General features: G+C 54.2%; 1 protein-coding gene and 1 long non-coding RNA gene across 10 annotated transcripts in view; one reads left to right on the plus strand and one right to left on the minus strand.

The window, feature by feature from the left end:
• Positions 1-16,908, minus strand: part of LOC108698217 — a 78,745-nt gene that overhangs the window by 12,092 nt on the left and 49,745 nt on the right. Inside the window, exons 1-2 of one of the 9 annotated variants that reach the window (XM_041572401.1) lie at positions 3,330-4,491; positions 2,146-2,225 (exon numbers count right to left, since the gene is read on the minus strand). The exons of 5 other annotated variants lie outside the window; for them this stretch is intronic. In XM_041572401.1, the coding sequence (XP_041428335.1) occupies positions 2,146-2,191 (46 nt within the window). In that variant the 5' untranslated portion in view covers positions 2,192-2,225; positions 3,330-4,491. Of the gene's footprint in view, positions 1-2,145; positions 2,336-3,136; positions 4,493-16,908 lie in introns of those variants that run through there. 3 more of the 9 variants (XM_041572400.1, XM_041572404.1, XM_041572402.1) reach the window with 3 other exon arrangements.
• On the plus strand, positions 1,542-2,177 carry LOC121396869. The gene is made up of 2 exons (XR_005963228.1): positions 1,542-1,645; positions 1,719-2,177. It is a non-coding gene; the product is annotated as an uncharacterized LOC121396869 (long non-coding RNA).

Here is a 16,908-nt window from a genome sequence, read left to right on the forward strand (position 1 = left end):
TGGGAATCTGACGGTAAGAAATATGGAGGTCTCAGGAAGTGCCTGACAGATTTGTAACTTCATCTGTCTCTCCTCACAATTGTTTAACACGGTGCTGCTTCTTCTGGCCTGTGACACCAGCAATCATTATACAGGCTGTATCAGAGCCTGTCTCTACACCCCCCAGGTACAATGTCCCGAGAAAAGCTCCAATATCAGTAAACTACAGAATGAGAAAAGGGGCGGGTAGGAGTGTGCGCTACAGACAGAGGGAGAGAGAGAAGTCTAGGAGTGTGCGCTACAGAGACAGGGAGAGAGAAAGAGAAGTCTAGGAGTGTGCACTACAGAGAGAGGGAGAGAAGTCTAGGAGTGTGCACTACAGAGAGAGGGGGAGAGTGAGAAGAGAAGTCTAGGAGTGTGCACTACAGAGAGAGGGGGAGAGTGAGAAGAGAAGTCTAGGAGTGTGCACTACAGAGAGAGGGGGAGAGTGAGAAGAGAAGTCTAGGAGTGTGCACTACAGAGAGAGGGAGAGAAGTCTAGGAGTGTGCACTACAGAGAGAGGGAGAGAAGTCTAGGAGTGTGCACTACAGAGAGAGGGGGAGAGTGAGAAGAGAAGCCCAGGAGTGTGCGCTAGAGAGAGAAAAACCTAGCAGTGTGCACTACAGAGAGAGAAGCCTAGGAGTGAGCGCTACAGAGAGAGAGACAGAGGGAGAGAGAAGCCTATGAGTGTGCGCTAGAGACTAGAGAGAGAGAGAAGCCTAGGAGTGTGCGCTAGAGAGAGAGAGAAGCCTAGGAGTTTGCGCTACAGAGAGAGAGGGAGAAGCCTAGGACTGTGCGCTCCAGAGAGAGAGACGCCTAGGAAGTTTGCGCTCCAGAGAGAGAGAGAGAATTCTAGGTGTGTGCGCTCCAGAGAGAGAGAGAAGCCTAGGAGTGTGCGCTCCAGAGAGAGAGAAGCCTAGGAGTTTGCGCTACAGACAGAGAAAGAGAGAAGCCCAGGGGTGTGCGCTGCAGAGAGAGAAAGAGAATCCTAGGAGTGTGCGCTCCAGAGAGGGAGAGAAGCATAGGAGTGTGCGCTCCAGAGAGAGAGAAGCCTAGGAGTGTGCGCTCCAGAGAGAGAAGCCTAGGAGTGTGCGCTCCAGAGAGAGAGAGAAGCCTAGAAGTGTGCGCTCCAGAGAGAAGCCCAGGGGTGTGCGCTCCCGATAGAGAGAGAAGCCTAGGAGTGTGCGCTCCAGAGTGAGAGAGAAGCCTAGGAGTGTGCGTTCCAGAGAGAAAGAGAAGCCTAGGACTGTGCGCTCCCGAGAGAGAGAGAATCCTAGGTGTGTGCGCTCCGGAGAGAGAGAGAGAAAGAAGCCTAGGAGTGTGCGCTCCAGAGAGAGAGAAGCCTAGGAATTTGCGCTACAGACAAAGAGAGAAGCCCAGGGGTGTGCGCTGCAGAGAGAGAAAGAGAATCCTAGGAGTGTGCGCTCCAGAGAGAAAGAGAAGCCTAGGAGTGTGCACTTCCGAGAGAGAGAGAATCCTAGGTGTGTGCGCTCCAGAGAGAGAGAGAGAAGCCTAGGAGTGTGCGCTCCAGAGAGAGAGAGAATCCTAGGTGTGTGCGCTCCAGAGAGAGAGAGAGAAGCCTAGGAGTGTGCGCTCCAGAGAGAGAAGCCTAGGCGTGTGCGCTCAGGTGTGTGCGCTCAGGCGTGTGCGCCCCAGGGAGAGAAGCCTAGGAGTGTGCGCTCCAGAGACCGCACACTCAGGTGTGTGCGCCCCAGAGAGAGAAGCCTAGGCGTGTGCGCTCAGGTGTGTGCGCCCCAGGGAGAGAAGCCTAGGAGTGTGCGCTCCAGAGAGCGCACACTCAGGTGTGTGCGCCCCAGAGAGAGAAGCCTAGGCGTGTGCGCTCCAGCGACCGCACACTCAGGTGCGTGCGCCCCAGGGAGAGAAGCCTAGGGAGTGTGCGCTCCAGAGGCGAGAAACCTAGGAATGTGCGCTCCAGAGAGAGAGAAGCCTTGGAGTGTGCGCAATGGAGTGCCGGGCAATATTCCCCTACCTTACACTCGCCGAATGTTTGGGGGCTCAAGAGAGACTGGCAATGAATGAACATAACATAAAATACAGACAATCATTATAAAGCTACACGGACAGAAGCGGATAGAATAAGAAAGGTTTTGCAAAGGGACTTCATACCTGTAAGGAGTGTGCCCACAGCAATGAGTCCTCTCCTGCCCCACATGATGTTCCACCGCCGCCTCAGCCCTCACTACACACTGTACCGAGAAACCCTCCAGTATTAGTAAACTAAATCCAGAATGAGGGGCGGGGATGATAGTGGTGGGTGTGGCTTGAGCAGGGAAGTTTGCGCTACAGAGAGAGAAGCCTAGGACTGTGCGCTACAGAAAGAGAGAGAAGCCTAGGAGTGTGTGCTACAGAGCGAGAGAGGGAGAAGCCTAGGACTGTGCACTCCAGAGAGAGAGAGAAGCCTAGGACTGTGCGCTCCAGAGAGAAAGAGAAGCCTAGGAGTGTGCACTTCCGAGAGAGAGAGAATCCTAGGTGTGTGCGCTCCAGAGAGAGAGAGAGAAGCCTAGGAGTGTGCGCTCCAGAGAGAGAAGCCTAGGCGTGTGCGCTCAGGTGTGTGCGCCCCAGGGAGAGAAGCCTAGGACTGTGCGCTCCAGAGAGAGAGAGAAGCCTAGGACTGTGCGCTCCAGAGAGAAAGAGAAGCCTAGGAGTGTGCACTTCCGAGAGAATCCTAGGTGTGTGCGCTCCAGAGAGAGAAGCCTAGGCGTGTGCGCTACATAGAGAGAAGCCTAGGACTGTGCGCTACAGAAAGAGAGAGAAGCCTAGGAGTGTGCGCTACAGAGCGAGAGAGGGAGAAGCCTAGGACTGTGCACTCCAGAGAGAGAGAGAAGCCTAGGACTGTGCGCTCCAGAGAGAAAGAGAAGCCTAGGAGTGTGCACTTCCGAGAGAGAGAGAATCCTAGGTGTGTGCGCTCCAGAGAGAGAGAGAGAGAAGCCTAGGAGTGTGCGCTCCAGAGAGAGAAGCCTAGGCGTGTGCGCTCAGGTGTGTGCGCTCAGGTGTGTGCGCTCAGGCGTGTGCGCCCCAGGGAGAGAAGCCTAGGAGTGTGCGCTCCAGAGAGAGAGAGAAGCCTAGGAGTATGCGCTACAGAGAGAGAGAGAGAAGCCTAGGAGTGTGCGCTACATAGTAATGAAATAAAGTGCCGGACAATATCCCCCTCCCTTACAACTCGCCGAAAGTTTGGAGGCTAAAGAGAGACTGGCAATGAATGAACATAACATAAAATACAGACAATCTTTATAAAGCTACACGGACAGAAGCGGATAGAATGAGAAAGGTTTTGCAACGGGACTTCATACCTGTAAGGAGTGTGCCCACAGCAATGATTCCTCTCCTGCCCCGCATGATGTTCCACCGCCGCCTCAGCCCTCACTACACACTGTACTGAGAAACCCTCCAGTATAAGTAAACTAAATCCATAATGAGGGGCGGGGATGATAGTGGTGGGTGTGGCTTGAGCAGGGAAGTTTGCGCTACAGAGAGAGAAGCCTAGGACTGTGCGCTACAGAAAGAGAGAGAAGCCTAGGAGTGTGCGCTACAGAGCGAGAGAGGGAGAAGCCTAGGACTGTGCGCTCCAGAGAGAGAGAGAAGCCTAGGACTGTGCGCTCCAGAGAGAAAGAGAAGCCTAGGAGTGTGCACTTCCGAGAGAGAGAGAATCCTAGGTGTGTGCGCTCCAGAGAGAGAAGCCTAGGAGTGTGCGCTCCAGAGAGAGAAGCCTAGGCGTGTGCGCTCAGGTGTGTGCGCTCAGGTGTGTGCGCTCAGGCGTGTGCGCCCCAGGGAGAGAAGCCTAGGAGTGTGCGCTCCAGAGAGCGCACACTCAGGTGTGTGCGCCCCAGAGAGAGAAGCCTAGGCGTGTGCGCTCAGGTGTGTGCGCCCCAGGGAGAGAAGCCTAGGAGTGTGCGCTCCAGAGAGCGCACACTCAGGTGTGTGCGCCCTAGAGAGAGAAGCCTAGGCGTGTGCGCTCCAGCGACCGCACACTCAGGTGCGTGCGCCCCAGGGAGAGAAGCCTAGGAGTGTGCGCTCCAGAGCGAGAAACCTAGGAGTGTGCGCTCCAGAGAGAGAGAGAGAGAAAGAGAAGCCTAGGAGTGTGCGCTACATAGTAATGAAATAAAGTGCCTGGCAATATTCCCCTACCTTACAACTCGCCGAATGTTTGGGGGCTCAAGAGAGACTGGCAATGAATGAACATAACATAAAATACAGACAATCATTATAAAGCTACACGGACAGAAGCGGATAGAATAAGAAAGGTTTTGCAAAGGGACTTCATACCTGTAAGGAGTGTGCCCACAGCAATGAGTCCTCTCCTGCCCCACATGATGTTCCACCGCCGCCTCAGCCCTCACTACACACTGTACCGAGAAACCCTCCAGTATTAGTAAACTAAATCCAGAATGAGGGGCGGGGATGATAGTGGTGGGTGTGGCTTGAGCAGGGAAGTTTGCGCTACAGAGAGAGAAGCCTAGGACTGTGCGCTACAGAAAGACGAGAGAAGCCTAGGAGTGTGCGCTACAGAGCGAGAGAGGGAGAAGCCTAGGACTGTGCACTCCAGAGAGAGAGAGAAGCCTAGGACTGTGCGCTCAGAGAGAAAGAGAAGCCTAGGAGTGTGCACTTCCGAGAGAGAGAGAATCCTAGGTGTGTGCGCTCCAGAGAGAGAGAGAGAAGCCTAGGAGTGTGCGCTCCAAGAGAGAGAAGCCTAGGCGTGTGCGCTCAGAGGTGTGTGCGCCCCAGGGAGAGAAGCCTAGGACTGTGCGCTCCAGAGAGAGAGAGAAGCCTAGGACTGTGCGCTCCAGAGGAGAAAGAGAAGCCTAGGAGTGTGCACTTCCGAGAGAATCCTAGGTGTGTGCGCTTCCAGAGAGAGAAGCCTAGGCGTGTGCGCTACATAGAGAGAAGCATAGGACTGTGCGCTACAAGAAAGAGAGAGAAGCCTAGGAGTGTGCGCTACAGGAGCGAGAGAGGGAGAAGCCTAGGACTGTGCACTCCAGAGAGAGAGAGAAGCCTAGGACTGTGCGCTCCAGAGAGAAAGAGAAGCCTAGGAGTGTGCACTTCCGAGAGAGAGAGCAATCCTAGGTGTGTGACGCTCCCAGAGAGAGAGAGAGAAGCCTAGGAGTGTGCGCCTCCAGAGAGAGAAGCCTAGGCGTGTGCGCTCAGGTGTGGTGCGCTCAGGCGTGTGCGCCCCAGGGAGAGAAGCCTAGGAGTGTGCGCTCCAGAGAGAGAAAAGAGAAGCCTAGGAGTATGCGCTACAGAGAGAGAGGAGAGAAGCCTAGGAGTGTGCGCTACATAGTAATCTGAAATAAAGTGCCGGACAATATCCCCCTCCCTTACAAACTCGCCGAAAGTTTGCGAGCTAAAAGAGAGACTGGCAATGAATGAAATAACATAAAATACAGACAATCTGGATTTTAAAGCTACACGGACAGAGCGGATAGAATGAGAAAGGTTTTTGCAACGGGACTTCATACCTGTAAGGAGATGTGCCCACAGCAATTGATCCTCTTCCTGCCCCACATGAATTGTTCCACCGCCGCCTCACCCTTCACTGCACACTGTACGAGAACCCTCCAGTATAAAGTAAACTAAATCCATGCAATGAGGGGCGGGGATGATAGTGGTGGGTGTGGCTGAGCAGGGAAGGTTTGCGCGTACAGCAGAGGACAAGCCTAGGACTTGTGCGCTACAGAAAGAGAAGAAGCCTAGGAGTGTGCGCTACAGAGCGAGAGAGGGAAGAAGCCTAGGACTGTGCGCTCCAGAGACAGAGAGAAGCCTAGGACTGTGCGCATCCAGAGAGAAAGAGAAGCCTAGGGTGGTTGCACTCCGAGAGAGAGATAATCCTAGGTGTGTGCCGCTCCAGGAGAGAGAGAGAAGCCTAGGAGTGTGCGCTCCAGAGAGAGAAGCCTAGGCGTGTGCGCTCAGGTGTTGCGGCTCAGGCGTGTGCGCCCCAGGGAGAGAAGCCTAGGAGTGTGCGCTCCAGAGAGCGCACACTCAGGTGTGTGAGCCCCAGAGAGAGAAGCCTAGGCGTGTGCGCTCAGGTGTGTGCGCCCCAGGGAGAGAAGCCTAGGAGGTGTGCGCTCCAGAGAGCGCACACTCAGTGTGTGCGCCCCAGAGAGAGAAGCCTAGGCGTGTGCGCTCCAGCGACCGCACACTCAGGTGCCGTGCGCCCAGGGAGAGAAGCCCTAAGGAGTGTGCGCTCCAGAGCGAGAAACCTAGGAGTGTGCGCTCCAGAGAAGAGAGGAGAGAAAGAGAGCCTAGGAGTGTGCGCTAATAGTAAATGAAATAAAGTGCCGGGCAATATTCCCCTACCTTAACACTCGGCCGGAATGTTTGGGGGCTCAAGAGAGACTGGCCAATGAATGAACATAACATTAAAATACAGGACATCATTATTAAAGCTGCACGGACAAGAAGCGGATAGAATAGAAAGGTTTTGCAAAGGGACTTCATTACCTGTAAGGAGTGTGCCCACAGCAATGAGTCCTCTCCTGCCCCACATGATGTTCCACCGCTGCCTCAGCCCTCACTACACACTGTACTGAGAAACCCTCCAGTATAATGTAAACTAAGTCCAGAATGAGGGGCGGGGATGATAGTGGTGGGTGTGGCTTGAAGCAGGGAAGTTTGCGCTACAGAGAGAGAAGCCTAGGACTGTGCGCTACATAGTAATGAAATAAAGTGCCGGACAATATCCCCCTCCCTTACAACTCGCCGAAAGTTTGGAGGCTAAAGAGAGACTGGCAATGAATGGAACATAACATAAAATACAGACAATCTTTATAAAGCTACACGGACAGAAGCGGATAGAATGAGAAAGTTTGCAAAGGGACTTCATACCTGTAAGGAGTGTGCCCACAGCAATGAGTCCTCTCCTGCCCCACATGATGTTCCAACGCCGCCTCAGCCTCACTACACACTGTACCGAGAAACCATCCAGTATTAGTTAAACTAAATCCAGAATGAGGGGGCGGGGATTGATAGTGGGGTGTGGCTTGAGCAGGGGAAGTTTGCGCTACAGAAGAGAAGCCTAGGACTGTCGCTACAGAAAGAGAGAAAGCTAGGAGTGTGCGACTACAGAGTGCGATAGGAGACCAAGCCTAGGACTGTGCGCTCCAGTAGAGAGAGAAAGCCTAGACTGTGCGCTCCAGAGAGAAAGGAGAAGCCTAGGAGTGTGCAACTCCGGAGAGGAAGAGGAATCCTAGGTGTGTTGCGCTCCAAGAGAGAAGCCTAAGGAGTGTTGCGCTCCAGAGAAGATTAAAGCCTAGCGTGGCGGCTCAGGTGTGGTGCGCTCAGGTGTGTGCGCTCAGGCGGATCCTGGGTGCGCCCAGGAGACGAAGCCTAGGCAGTGATGCGCTCCAGAGAGCGCACACTCAGGTTGTGTTGCGCTTCCAGAGAGAGAGAGAAGCCTAGGAGTGTGCGCTCAGAGAGAGAAGCCTAGGCGTGTTGCGCTCAGTTGTGTGTCGCTTCAGGCGTGTGCGCCCCAGGGAGAGAGCCTAGGAGTGTGCGCTCCAGGAGAGCGCACATCAGTGTGTGGCGCCCCAGAGAGAGAAAGCCTAGGCGTGGTGCGCTTCAGTGTGTGCGCCCCAGGGAAGAAGCCTAGGACTGTGCGCTCCAGAGAGAGAGAGAAGCCTAGGACTGTTTGCGCTCCAGAGAGAGAGAGAAGGCTTAGGACTGTGCGCTCAGAGAGAAAGAGAAGCCTAGGAGTGTGCACTTCCGAGAGAGAGAGAATCCTAGGTTGTGTGCGCTCCAGAGAGAACCTAGGAGTTTGCGTACATAGAGAGAAGCCTAGGACTGTGCGCTACAGAAAGAGAGAAGAAGCCTAGGAGTGTGCGCTAAGAAGCGAGAGAGGGGAAGCCTAGGACTGATGCACTCCAGAGAGAAGAGAAGCCTAGGAACTGTGCGCTCCAGAGGAGAAAGAGAAGCCTAGGAGGTGCCTTCGAGAGAGAGAGAAATCCCTAGGTGTGGTTGTGTGCGCTGCCAGAGAGAGAGATGAGAAGCCTAGGAGTGTTTGCGCTCCAGAGAGGAGAAGCCTCGGCGTGTGCGCTCAGGTGTGTGCGCTACAGGCGTGTGCGCCCCAGGGAGAGAAGCCTAGGAGTGTTGCGCTCAGAGAGAGAGGAGAAGCTAGGAGTATGCGCTACAAGAGAGAGAGAGAGAAAGGCCTTAGGAGTGGTGCGCTACCATAGTAATGAAATAAAAGTGCCGGACCAATATTTTCCCCCTCCCTTACACTCGCCGAAAGGTTTGGGAGGGCTAAAGAGAGCACTGGCAATTGAATGAACATAACAATAAACAATACAGACTCTATTATAAAGCTACACGGACAGAAAGCGGAGCTAATAATGAGGAAAGGGTTTTGCAACGGGACTTCATTACCTGTAAGGGAGCCTGTGCCCACAGCAATGATTCCTCTCCTGCCCCGCATGATGTTTCCACCGCCGCCTCAAGCCCCTTCATACACACTGTACTAGAGAAACCCTCAGTATAAGTTAAACTAAATCCATAATGAGGGGCGGGGATGATAGTTGGTGGGTGTGGCTTGAGCAGATAGGAAGTTTGCGCTACAGAGAGAGAAGCCTAGGATTGTGCGCTACAAAAAGAGAGAAGCCTAGGATGTGTGCCTACAGAGCGAGAGAGGGAAAGCCTAGGACTGTGCGCTTCCAAGAGAGAGATGAAAGCCTAGGACTGTGCGCTCCAGAGAGAAGAGAAGCCTAGGAGTGTGCACTTCCGAGAGAGAGAGAATCCGGTGAGGGTGTGTGCCTCCAGAGAAGAGCCTAGGAGTGTGCGGCTCCAGAGGAGAAGGCCAGGCGGCGTATCTTCTGCTGTGCGCTCAGTGTGTGCGCTCAGGTGTAGTGCGCTCAGGCGTGTGCCGCCCCAGGGACGAGAAAGAAGCCTAGGAGTTGCGCTCCAGGAGAGGCGCACACTCAGGTGTGTGCGCCCCAGAGAGACGAAGCCTAGGCGTGTGCGCTCAGGTTGTGTTGCGCCCCAGGGAGAAAGCCTAGGAAGTGTGCGCTCCAGGAGAGCGCACACTCAGGTGTGTGCGCCCTAAGAGAGAGAAGGCCTAGGCGAGCGAGACGAGGGCGCTCCAGCGAACCGCACACTCAGGTGCGTGCGCAGGAGAGAAGCCTAGGAGTGTGCGCTCAGAGCGAGAAACCCTAGGGGTGTGCCGCTCCAGGAGAAGAGAGAGAGAGGAAAGAGAGCCTGAGGAGTGTGCGCTACATAGTAAGTGAAATAAAGTTGCCTGGCAATATTCCCCCTACTTACAACTCGCCGAATGTTTGGGGCTCAAGAGAGGACTGGCAATGAATGAACATTTACATAAAATTACAGACAATCATTATAAAGCTGCACGGGACAGAAGCGGATTAGATAAGAAAGGTTTTGCAAAGGACTTCATACCTTAAGGAGTGTGCCCACAGCAATGAGTCCTTCTCCTCGCCCCAATGCATGTTCCACCGCTGCCTCAAGCCCTCACTACCCACACTGTACTGAGAAACCTCCGGTATAAGTTAAACTAGTCCAGAATGAGGGCGCGCGGATGATAGTGGTGGGTTGTGGCTTGCAGGCAGGGAAGTGTTCGCTACAGAGAGGAAGCCTAGGACTGTTGCGCTACATAGTAATGAAATAAAGTGCGACAATATCCCCCTTCCTCTTACAACTCGGCCGAAAGTCTGGAGGCTAGAGAGACTGGCAATGAATGAACATAACATAAAATTAACAGACCATCTTTATAAAGCTTACCACGGACAGAAGCGGATAGAATGAGAAAGGTTTTGCAAAGGGATTCATACCTGTAAGGAGTGTGCCCACGCAATGATTCCTCTCCTGCCCCACCATTGATGTTCCACCCGCCGCCTCAGCCCTCACTACACACTTTGTACCGAGAAACACTCCAGTATTTAGTAAACTAATCCAGAATTGAGGGGCGGGATGATATGGTGGGTGTGGCTTGGAGCAGGGAAGTTTGCGCTACAGAGGGAGAGAGAAGCCTTAGGCGGACTGTTGCGCTTACAGAAAGAGAGAGAAGCCTAGGAGTGTGCGCTACAGAGGCGACGAGAAGGGAGGAAGCCTAGGACTGTGCGCTGCCAGAGAGAGAGAGACAGCCTTAGGACTTGCGCTCAGAGAGAAAGAGAAGCCGCTAGGAGTTGTGCACTTCCGAGAGGAGATAATCCTAGGTAGGTGCGTCCAGAGAGAGAGGAAGAAGCCTAGGAGTGTGCGCAACATAGGACGAGAAGCCTAGGACTGTGCGCTACGGAAGAGGAGAAGCCTAGGAGTGTGCGCTACGAGCGAGGAGAGGGAGAAAGGCCTAGGACTGTGCATCCAGAGAGAGAGAGAGAGAAGCCTAGGACTGTGCGCTCAGAGAGAAAGAGAAGCCTTAGGAGTGTGCACTTTCCGAGAGAGAGAGAATCCTAGGTGTGTGCGCTCCAGAGAGAGAGAGAGAAGCCCTAGGATTTGTGCGCATCCAGAGAGAGAAGCCTAGGCGTGTGCGCTCAGGGGTGACATGCTTGTGTGCGCTTCAGGTGTGTGCGTTCAGGGGTTGTGCGCTCAGGGCTGTGCCCCCAGGAGAGAGCTAGGACGTGTTTTGCCGCTCCCAGAGAAAGAGAGCCTTAGGAGTATGCGCTACAGGAAGAGAGAGAGCCTAGATGTGCGCTACATAGTAATGATAACAAGTGCCGGAAGACAAATATCCCCCTCCTTACAACTGTCGCCGAAAGTTTTGGAGGCTAAGAGAGAACTGCATGAATGAACCATAACATAAATACAGACCAATTCTTTTATAAAGCTTACACGGACAGAAGCGTGATAGAATGAGAAAGGTTTGCAACGGGACTTCATAACTGTATGGAGTGTGCCCACAGCAATGATTCCTCTCCTGCCCCCACATGGATGTTCCACGCCGCTCAGCCCTCCACTACACAACTGTACTTGAGAAAACCTTCCAGTATAAGTAAACTAAATCCATAATGAGGGGCGGCCGATGATAGTGGTGGGTGTGGCTTGAGCAGCGGGAAGTTGCGCTACAGAGAGAGAACCTTAGGACTGTGCGCTACAGAAAGAGAGAGAAGCTAGGAGTGTGCTACAGAGCGAGAGAGGGAAGCCTGGACTGTGCGCTCCAGGAGGAGACGAAGCCTAGGACTGTCGCGCTCCAGACAGAGAGAAGAAGCCTTAGGACTGTGCGCTCCAGAGAGAAAGAGAAGCCCTAGGAGTTGATGCACTTCCGAGAGAGGAGAAGAATCCTAGGTGTGATGCGCTCCAAGAAGAGAGAGAGAAGCCTAGGAGTGTGCGCTCCAGAGAGAGAAGGCCTAGGCGTGTGCGCTCAGGTGTGTGCGCCCCAGGTGAGAGAAGCCATAGGACTGTGCGCTCCAGAGAAGAGAGAAGCCTAGGACTGTGCGCTCCAGAGAGAAAGAGAATCCTAGGAGTCGTGCACTTCCGAGAGAATCCTAGGTGTGTGCCGCTCCAGAGAGAGAAGCCTAGGCGTGTTGCGCTCAGGTGTGTGCTGCGGCTCAGGTCGTGTGCGCTCAGGCGTGTGCGCCCCCAGGAGAGAAGCCTGGAGTGTGCGCTCCAGAGAGCGCACAAACTTCAGGTGTGTGCGCCCCCAGAGGAAGAGAAGCCCTAGGTTCAAAACAGTCTGCGTGTGCGCTCCAGGTGTTGTGCGCCCCAGGCAGAGAAGCCTAGGACGGTGTGCGCTCCAGAGAGAGAGAGAAGCCTAGGACTGTGCGTCTCCAGGAGAAAGAGAAGCCTGGAGTGTGCACTTCGCGAGAGAGAGGAGAATCCTTAGGTGTGTGCGCTCCAGAGAGAGAGAGGAAGCTAGGAGTCGTTGCGCTACATAGAAGAAGAAGCCCTAGGACTGTGTCGACCTACAGAAAAGAAGAGAGAAGCTAGGGAGTGTGCGCTACAGAGCGGAGAGGGAGAAGCTAGACTGTGTGCACTCCATGAGAGAGAGAGAAGCCTAGGACTGTGCGCTCCCAGAGAGAAAGAGAAGCCTAGGAGTGTGCACTTCCGAGGAGAGAGGAGATCCTAGGGTGTGTGCCCCGCTCCGCTCCAGAAGAGAGAGAGAGAGAAGCCTGGAGTGTGCGCTCCAGAGAGACGAGCTAGGGCGTGTGCGCTCAGGTGTGTGCGCTCAGGCGTGTGCGCCCAGTGGAGAAGCCTAGGAGTGTGCGCTTCCAGAGACGAGAGAGACAGCCTAGCCGGAGTATGCGCATACAGAGAGAGAGAGAGAAGCCTAGGAGTGTGCGCTACCATAGTAATGAATAAAGTTGCGGACCAATATCCCCCTCCCTATACAACTCGCCGCAAGGTTGTGACCCTACACAGAGAGCACTGGCCTAATGAGAATTCATAACATTTAAAATACAGGACAATCTATTATAAGTACACAGGACAGCGAAGCGGATAGAATGAGAAAGGTCTTGCAACGGGGACTTCATACCTGGTAAGGAGTGTGCCCACAGCAATATCTCTCTCCTAGCCCCACAATGATGTTTCCACTGCCGCTCTCAGCCCTCACTACACACTGTTACTGAGACACCCTCCAGTATAAGTAAACTATCAAGATGAGGGGGGGGATGATAGTGGTGAGGTGTGGCTTTGAGGCAGGGAAGTATTGCGCTACAGATAGACACCTAGGAGCTGTGCGCTACAGAAAGAGAGGAGAAGCCTGTAGGAGTGTGCGCTACAGAGCGAGAGAGGGAGAAGCCTAGGAACTGTGCCGCCCTCAACAAGACGAAGAGAGAGAAGTCATAGGAACTGGTGCGCTCCAGAGAGAGTAGAAGACAGCCTAGGAGTGTCACTTACCCTCGAGCTGAGTATGATTTAGAGAATCCTTAGGTGTGTGCGCTCCAGAGAGAGAGAGAGAAAGCCTAGGAGTAGTGCGCTCCCGAGATCGAGAAGCCTAGGCGTGTGCGCCTCAGGCGGTGCGCCCCCAGGCGAGAGAAGCCTAGGAGTGTGCGCTCCAGAGAGCGCACACTCAGTGTGTGCAGCCCCCAGAGAGAGAAGCCTAGGGTGTGCGCTCAGGTTGTGTTGCGCCCCAGGGAGAAAGCCTACGGAGTGTGCGCTCCAGAGAGCGCACCTCAGGAGATGTGGTGCGCCCCAGAGAGAGAAGCCTGGCGTGTTGCGCTCAGGTGTGTGCGCTCAGGCGTGTTGCGCCCCAGGGAGAGAAGCCTAGGAGTGTGCGCTCCAGGAGAGCGCACACTCAGGTGTGTGAAGCCCCAGAGAGAGAAGCTAGGCGGTCGTGCGTCAGGTGTGTGGCGCCCCAGGGATGAGAAAGCCCTAAGAGCTGGTTGCGCTCCATAGAGCGCACACTCAGGTGTAAAGACATGTGTGCGCCTCCCAAGAGAGAGAAGCCTAAAAAGGCACTAAGGCGTCTGTCGCTCTCAGCGAACCGCACACCTCCATGGTGCTCCGATGCGCCAGAAGCAGAGAAGCAAGCCCTGCCGAGTGTGTACGCTCCAGAGCGAAAGACCCTAGGAGTATGTGCGCTCCATCTGAGAGAGAGAGAAGAAAGAGAAGCCTGAGGGAAGTTGTGCGCGTACATCAGTAATGCAAATAAAGTGCCGCGGGCGGCAATATTCCCCTTACTTACCAACTTCCCGGCCGTAAATGTTTGGGCTGGTCCTCAAGACGAGACTGGGCCAATCACATGAAACCATAACAAAAATACCAGACAATCATTATAAGCTGCACAGACAGAAGCGGACTAGTAATAAGAAAGGGTCTTGCAAAGGGCGACTTCATACCCTGTAAGGGTCCTGGAGGTGCCCACAAGCCCATGAGTCCTCTCCTGACCCCACATGAATGTTCCACCGCCGCCTCCAGCCCCTCACTACACCACCCGTTGTTACTGAGAAACCCTCCAGTATTAAGGTAAAACTAAGGTCCCCAGGGAATGAGGGCGGCGGATGCTGATGTAGTGCTGGGTGTGCTGAGCAGGAATGTTTGCGCTCCACGAGAGAGACAGGCTAGGACGGTGCCGCTACATAGGTTATATAGAAAAATAAAGTGCCGGACAATATCCCCCCTCCCTTTTACAACTCGCCGAAAGCTTTTGGAGGCTAAGAGAGGAGACGAGACTGGGCCAATGACATGGAACATAACATAAAATTACAGAACAACCATCCTTTATAAAGCCTACAACCCGCGACCAGAACGGCGGATAGAATTGAGGAAAGGTTTATGGCAACGGGACATCATATCCTGGGTATGAGTGTGCCCCACCAAGCAATTGATTTCACCCTCCTCCTCGCCCCACATTGACTGTTCCACCGCGCCTCAGCCCTCACTACACACCTGTTACTGAAGAAACCCTCCCAGTATAAGTAACTAAATCCCCCATTCATGAGGGCTGACGGCCAGAATGATTAGCGTGGGTGTGGCTTGAGCAGGGGAACAAGTTTGCGCCTACAGACGAGGAGAAGCCGTAGGACTGGTGCGCTACAGAAAGAGGAGAGAAGCCAGGGAGTGCTGCGCTACCAGAGCGAGAGAGGGAGAAGCCTAGGACTGTGGCATCCCCAGATGATGAGATGAGAAGCCTAGGGAGCTTGTTGCGCGTTTACAGAGCCGAGAGCACGAGGGAGGCAAGCCTAGGACTGTAGCGGATCCAGAGACGAGAGGAAGAAGCCCTAGGAACTGTGCGCTCATGAGAGAAAGGAAGCAAGCTTAGGAGTGGGGGTTGGCCACTTCCGAGGGAGAGAGAGAATTCCTAGGTGGCTCTGCGCCTCCAGAGAGAGTAGAGAGAGAAGCCTGGAGTCAGTGCGCCCTTCCAGAGAGGGAAGGCCTAGGGCGTGTGCGCTCCAGGTGGTGTTGCGTCAGGCGTGCGTTGCGCGCCCAGGGAGAGCAAGCCCTAGGGGAGGGGGTGTGCGCTGCCAGGAGAGCCACACCTCAGGGGTGTGTGCGGCCCAGGGAGAGAAGAGAAGCCTAGGGCGTGGTGCCGGCTCAGTGGTGGGTGTGGCGCCCCAGGGATAGAGGTAAGACCTAGGAGTATGCCCGATTCCGAGATGCGCAACACTCAGTTGTGTGGCCGCCCCAGGACGAGAGAAGAAGCCTAGGGAGTGTGCGCTCCAGAGCCGATAGAATAACTAGAGGTGTTGCCGCTCCATTGGAGAGGAGAGAAGCGCTCTGGCATGTGCGCATGACGAAAGTGCCGGGCAGTATTCCCCTACCTTACACTCCGCCCGATAATGATTTGGGCGGCCTCAAGAAGCAGAGACGGCCCAATGAAGAAACATTAACAATTAAAATACAGACCAGTCATTATAAAGCTACACGTGACCAAGAAGTCGGATTTTTAGAATGAAGAAAGGTTTGCAAAGGGACTTCTACCCTGTTAAGCGACGGTGTGTGCCCACAGCCATTGAGGCCTTCTTCCTGCCCCACTAAGTGATGTCTCCACCGCCGCCTCAGCCCTCACTTACACACGTTACTGCACCCTCCACCCCAGTATAAGTAAACTAAGTCCAGAATGACGGGGCCGGCGTAGTGATAGTGGTGTGGCAGGTGTCCGTGGCTTGGGGCCAGGGAAGTTTGCGCTACAGAGATGAGACAGCCTTAAGGACTGGTGGCGCTACTAGTAATGAAATTAACAGTTGGCCGGACATTATAATCCCCCTACCCTTACCCAAAACCTCGCCGAAAGTTTTGGAGGGCTAAATGAGAGACTGGCCAATGAATGAAATACATAAAGACATACAGACAATCTGGTATAAGTTGTAGCTACACGGACCAGAAGCGGAAATTAGAAGAGAAAGGTTTTGCAACCCGGGGGACTCCATACCCGTTGTAAGGGAGTGTGCCCACCCCCAAGCCAATGAGTCCTTCTCCTGCCCCCACATGATGTTCCACCGCCGCCTCCAGCCCGGCACTACACACTGTACTGAGAAACCCTTCCCAGTATAAGTAAAAAACACCTAAATCCAAATGACAAGGGGGCGGGATGTAGTGGTGGGTGATTGCGTTGGAGCAGGAAAGCTTTTTGCCCGGCTACAGAGAGAGAAGCCTAGGACCGTTGCGCTTACAGAATGGAGGGGAGAAGCCTAGGAGCGTGCCCGCATACAGAAGCCGAGAGAGGAGAAGGCCCTAGGGACTGTCTGCGCTCAGAAGAGGAGAGAGAGAGCCTTAGGACTGTGCGGCTCCAGAAGGAGAGAGAAGCCTAAGGACTGGTTTGCGCCTCCAGAGAGAAAAGAGAAGCCATAGGGGCAGTGTGCACTTCCGAGAGAGACGCGAGCATCCTAGGTGTGTGCGCTCAATGAGAGAGAAAGAGAGAAGCCAGGAGTGGTGCGCTCCAGAGAACGAGAGAAGCCTGGCGGCTGTGCGGCGTGGGTGCGCCCCAGGGAGAGAAGCCTCAGGACCCTGTGCGCTCCCAAGAGAGGAGGATGAGAAGCCTAGGACTGTGCGCTCCAGAAGAGAAAGAGGAAGCCTAGGCGAGTGGGTGCCCACTTCCTGAGAGAATCCTAGGTGTCCGTTGTGCGCTGCCCAGAGAGAGAAGCTAGCCGTGTGCGCTTCATGCTGTGAAGCGCTGTGGTGCCCCGCTTTCAGGATTGTCAAGTGCTGGTAGCGCTCAGGGCGTGTGCCCGCCCCAGGGCAGAGAAGCCTAGGGGAGTGTGCCGCTCCAGACCGGAGAGAGAGAAGAAGGCCTAGTGAGTATGCGCTACAGAGAGAGAGAGGAGAAAAGCCTAGGCAGTGTGCGCTACCATCAGTAATGAAATAAAGTGCCGGACCAACTATCCCCCTCCCTTACAACTCGGCCGAAAGTTTGGAGGGCTAAAGAATGAGACTTGCAAGAATGAAAACATAACTTAAATTACCAGCATCTTTTATAACTACACGGACAGAAGCGGAATTAGGATAGAATGGAGAAGGTTTTGCACACGGACTTTCCATACCTGTTAATGGAGT

Source organism: Xenopus laevis, chromosome 8L, assembly GCF_017654675.1.
Source record: "Xenopus laevis strain J_2021 chromosome 8L, Xenopus_laevis_v10.1, whole genome shotgun sequence".
Taxonomy (NCBI): Eukaryota; Metazoa; Chordata; class Amphibia; order Anura; family Pipidae; genus Xenopus; species Xenopus laevis.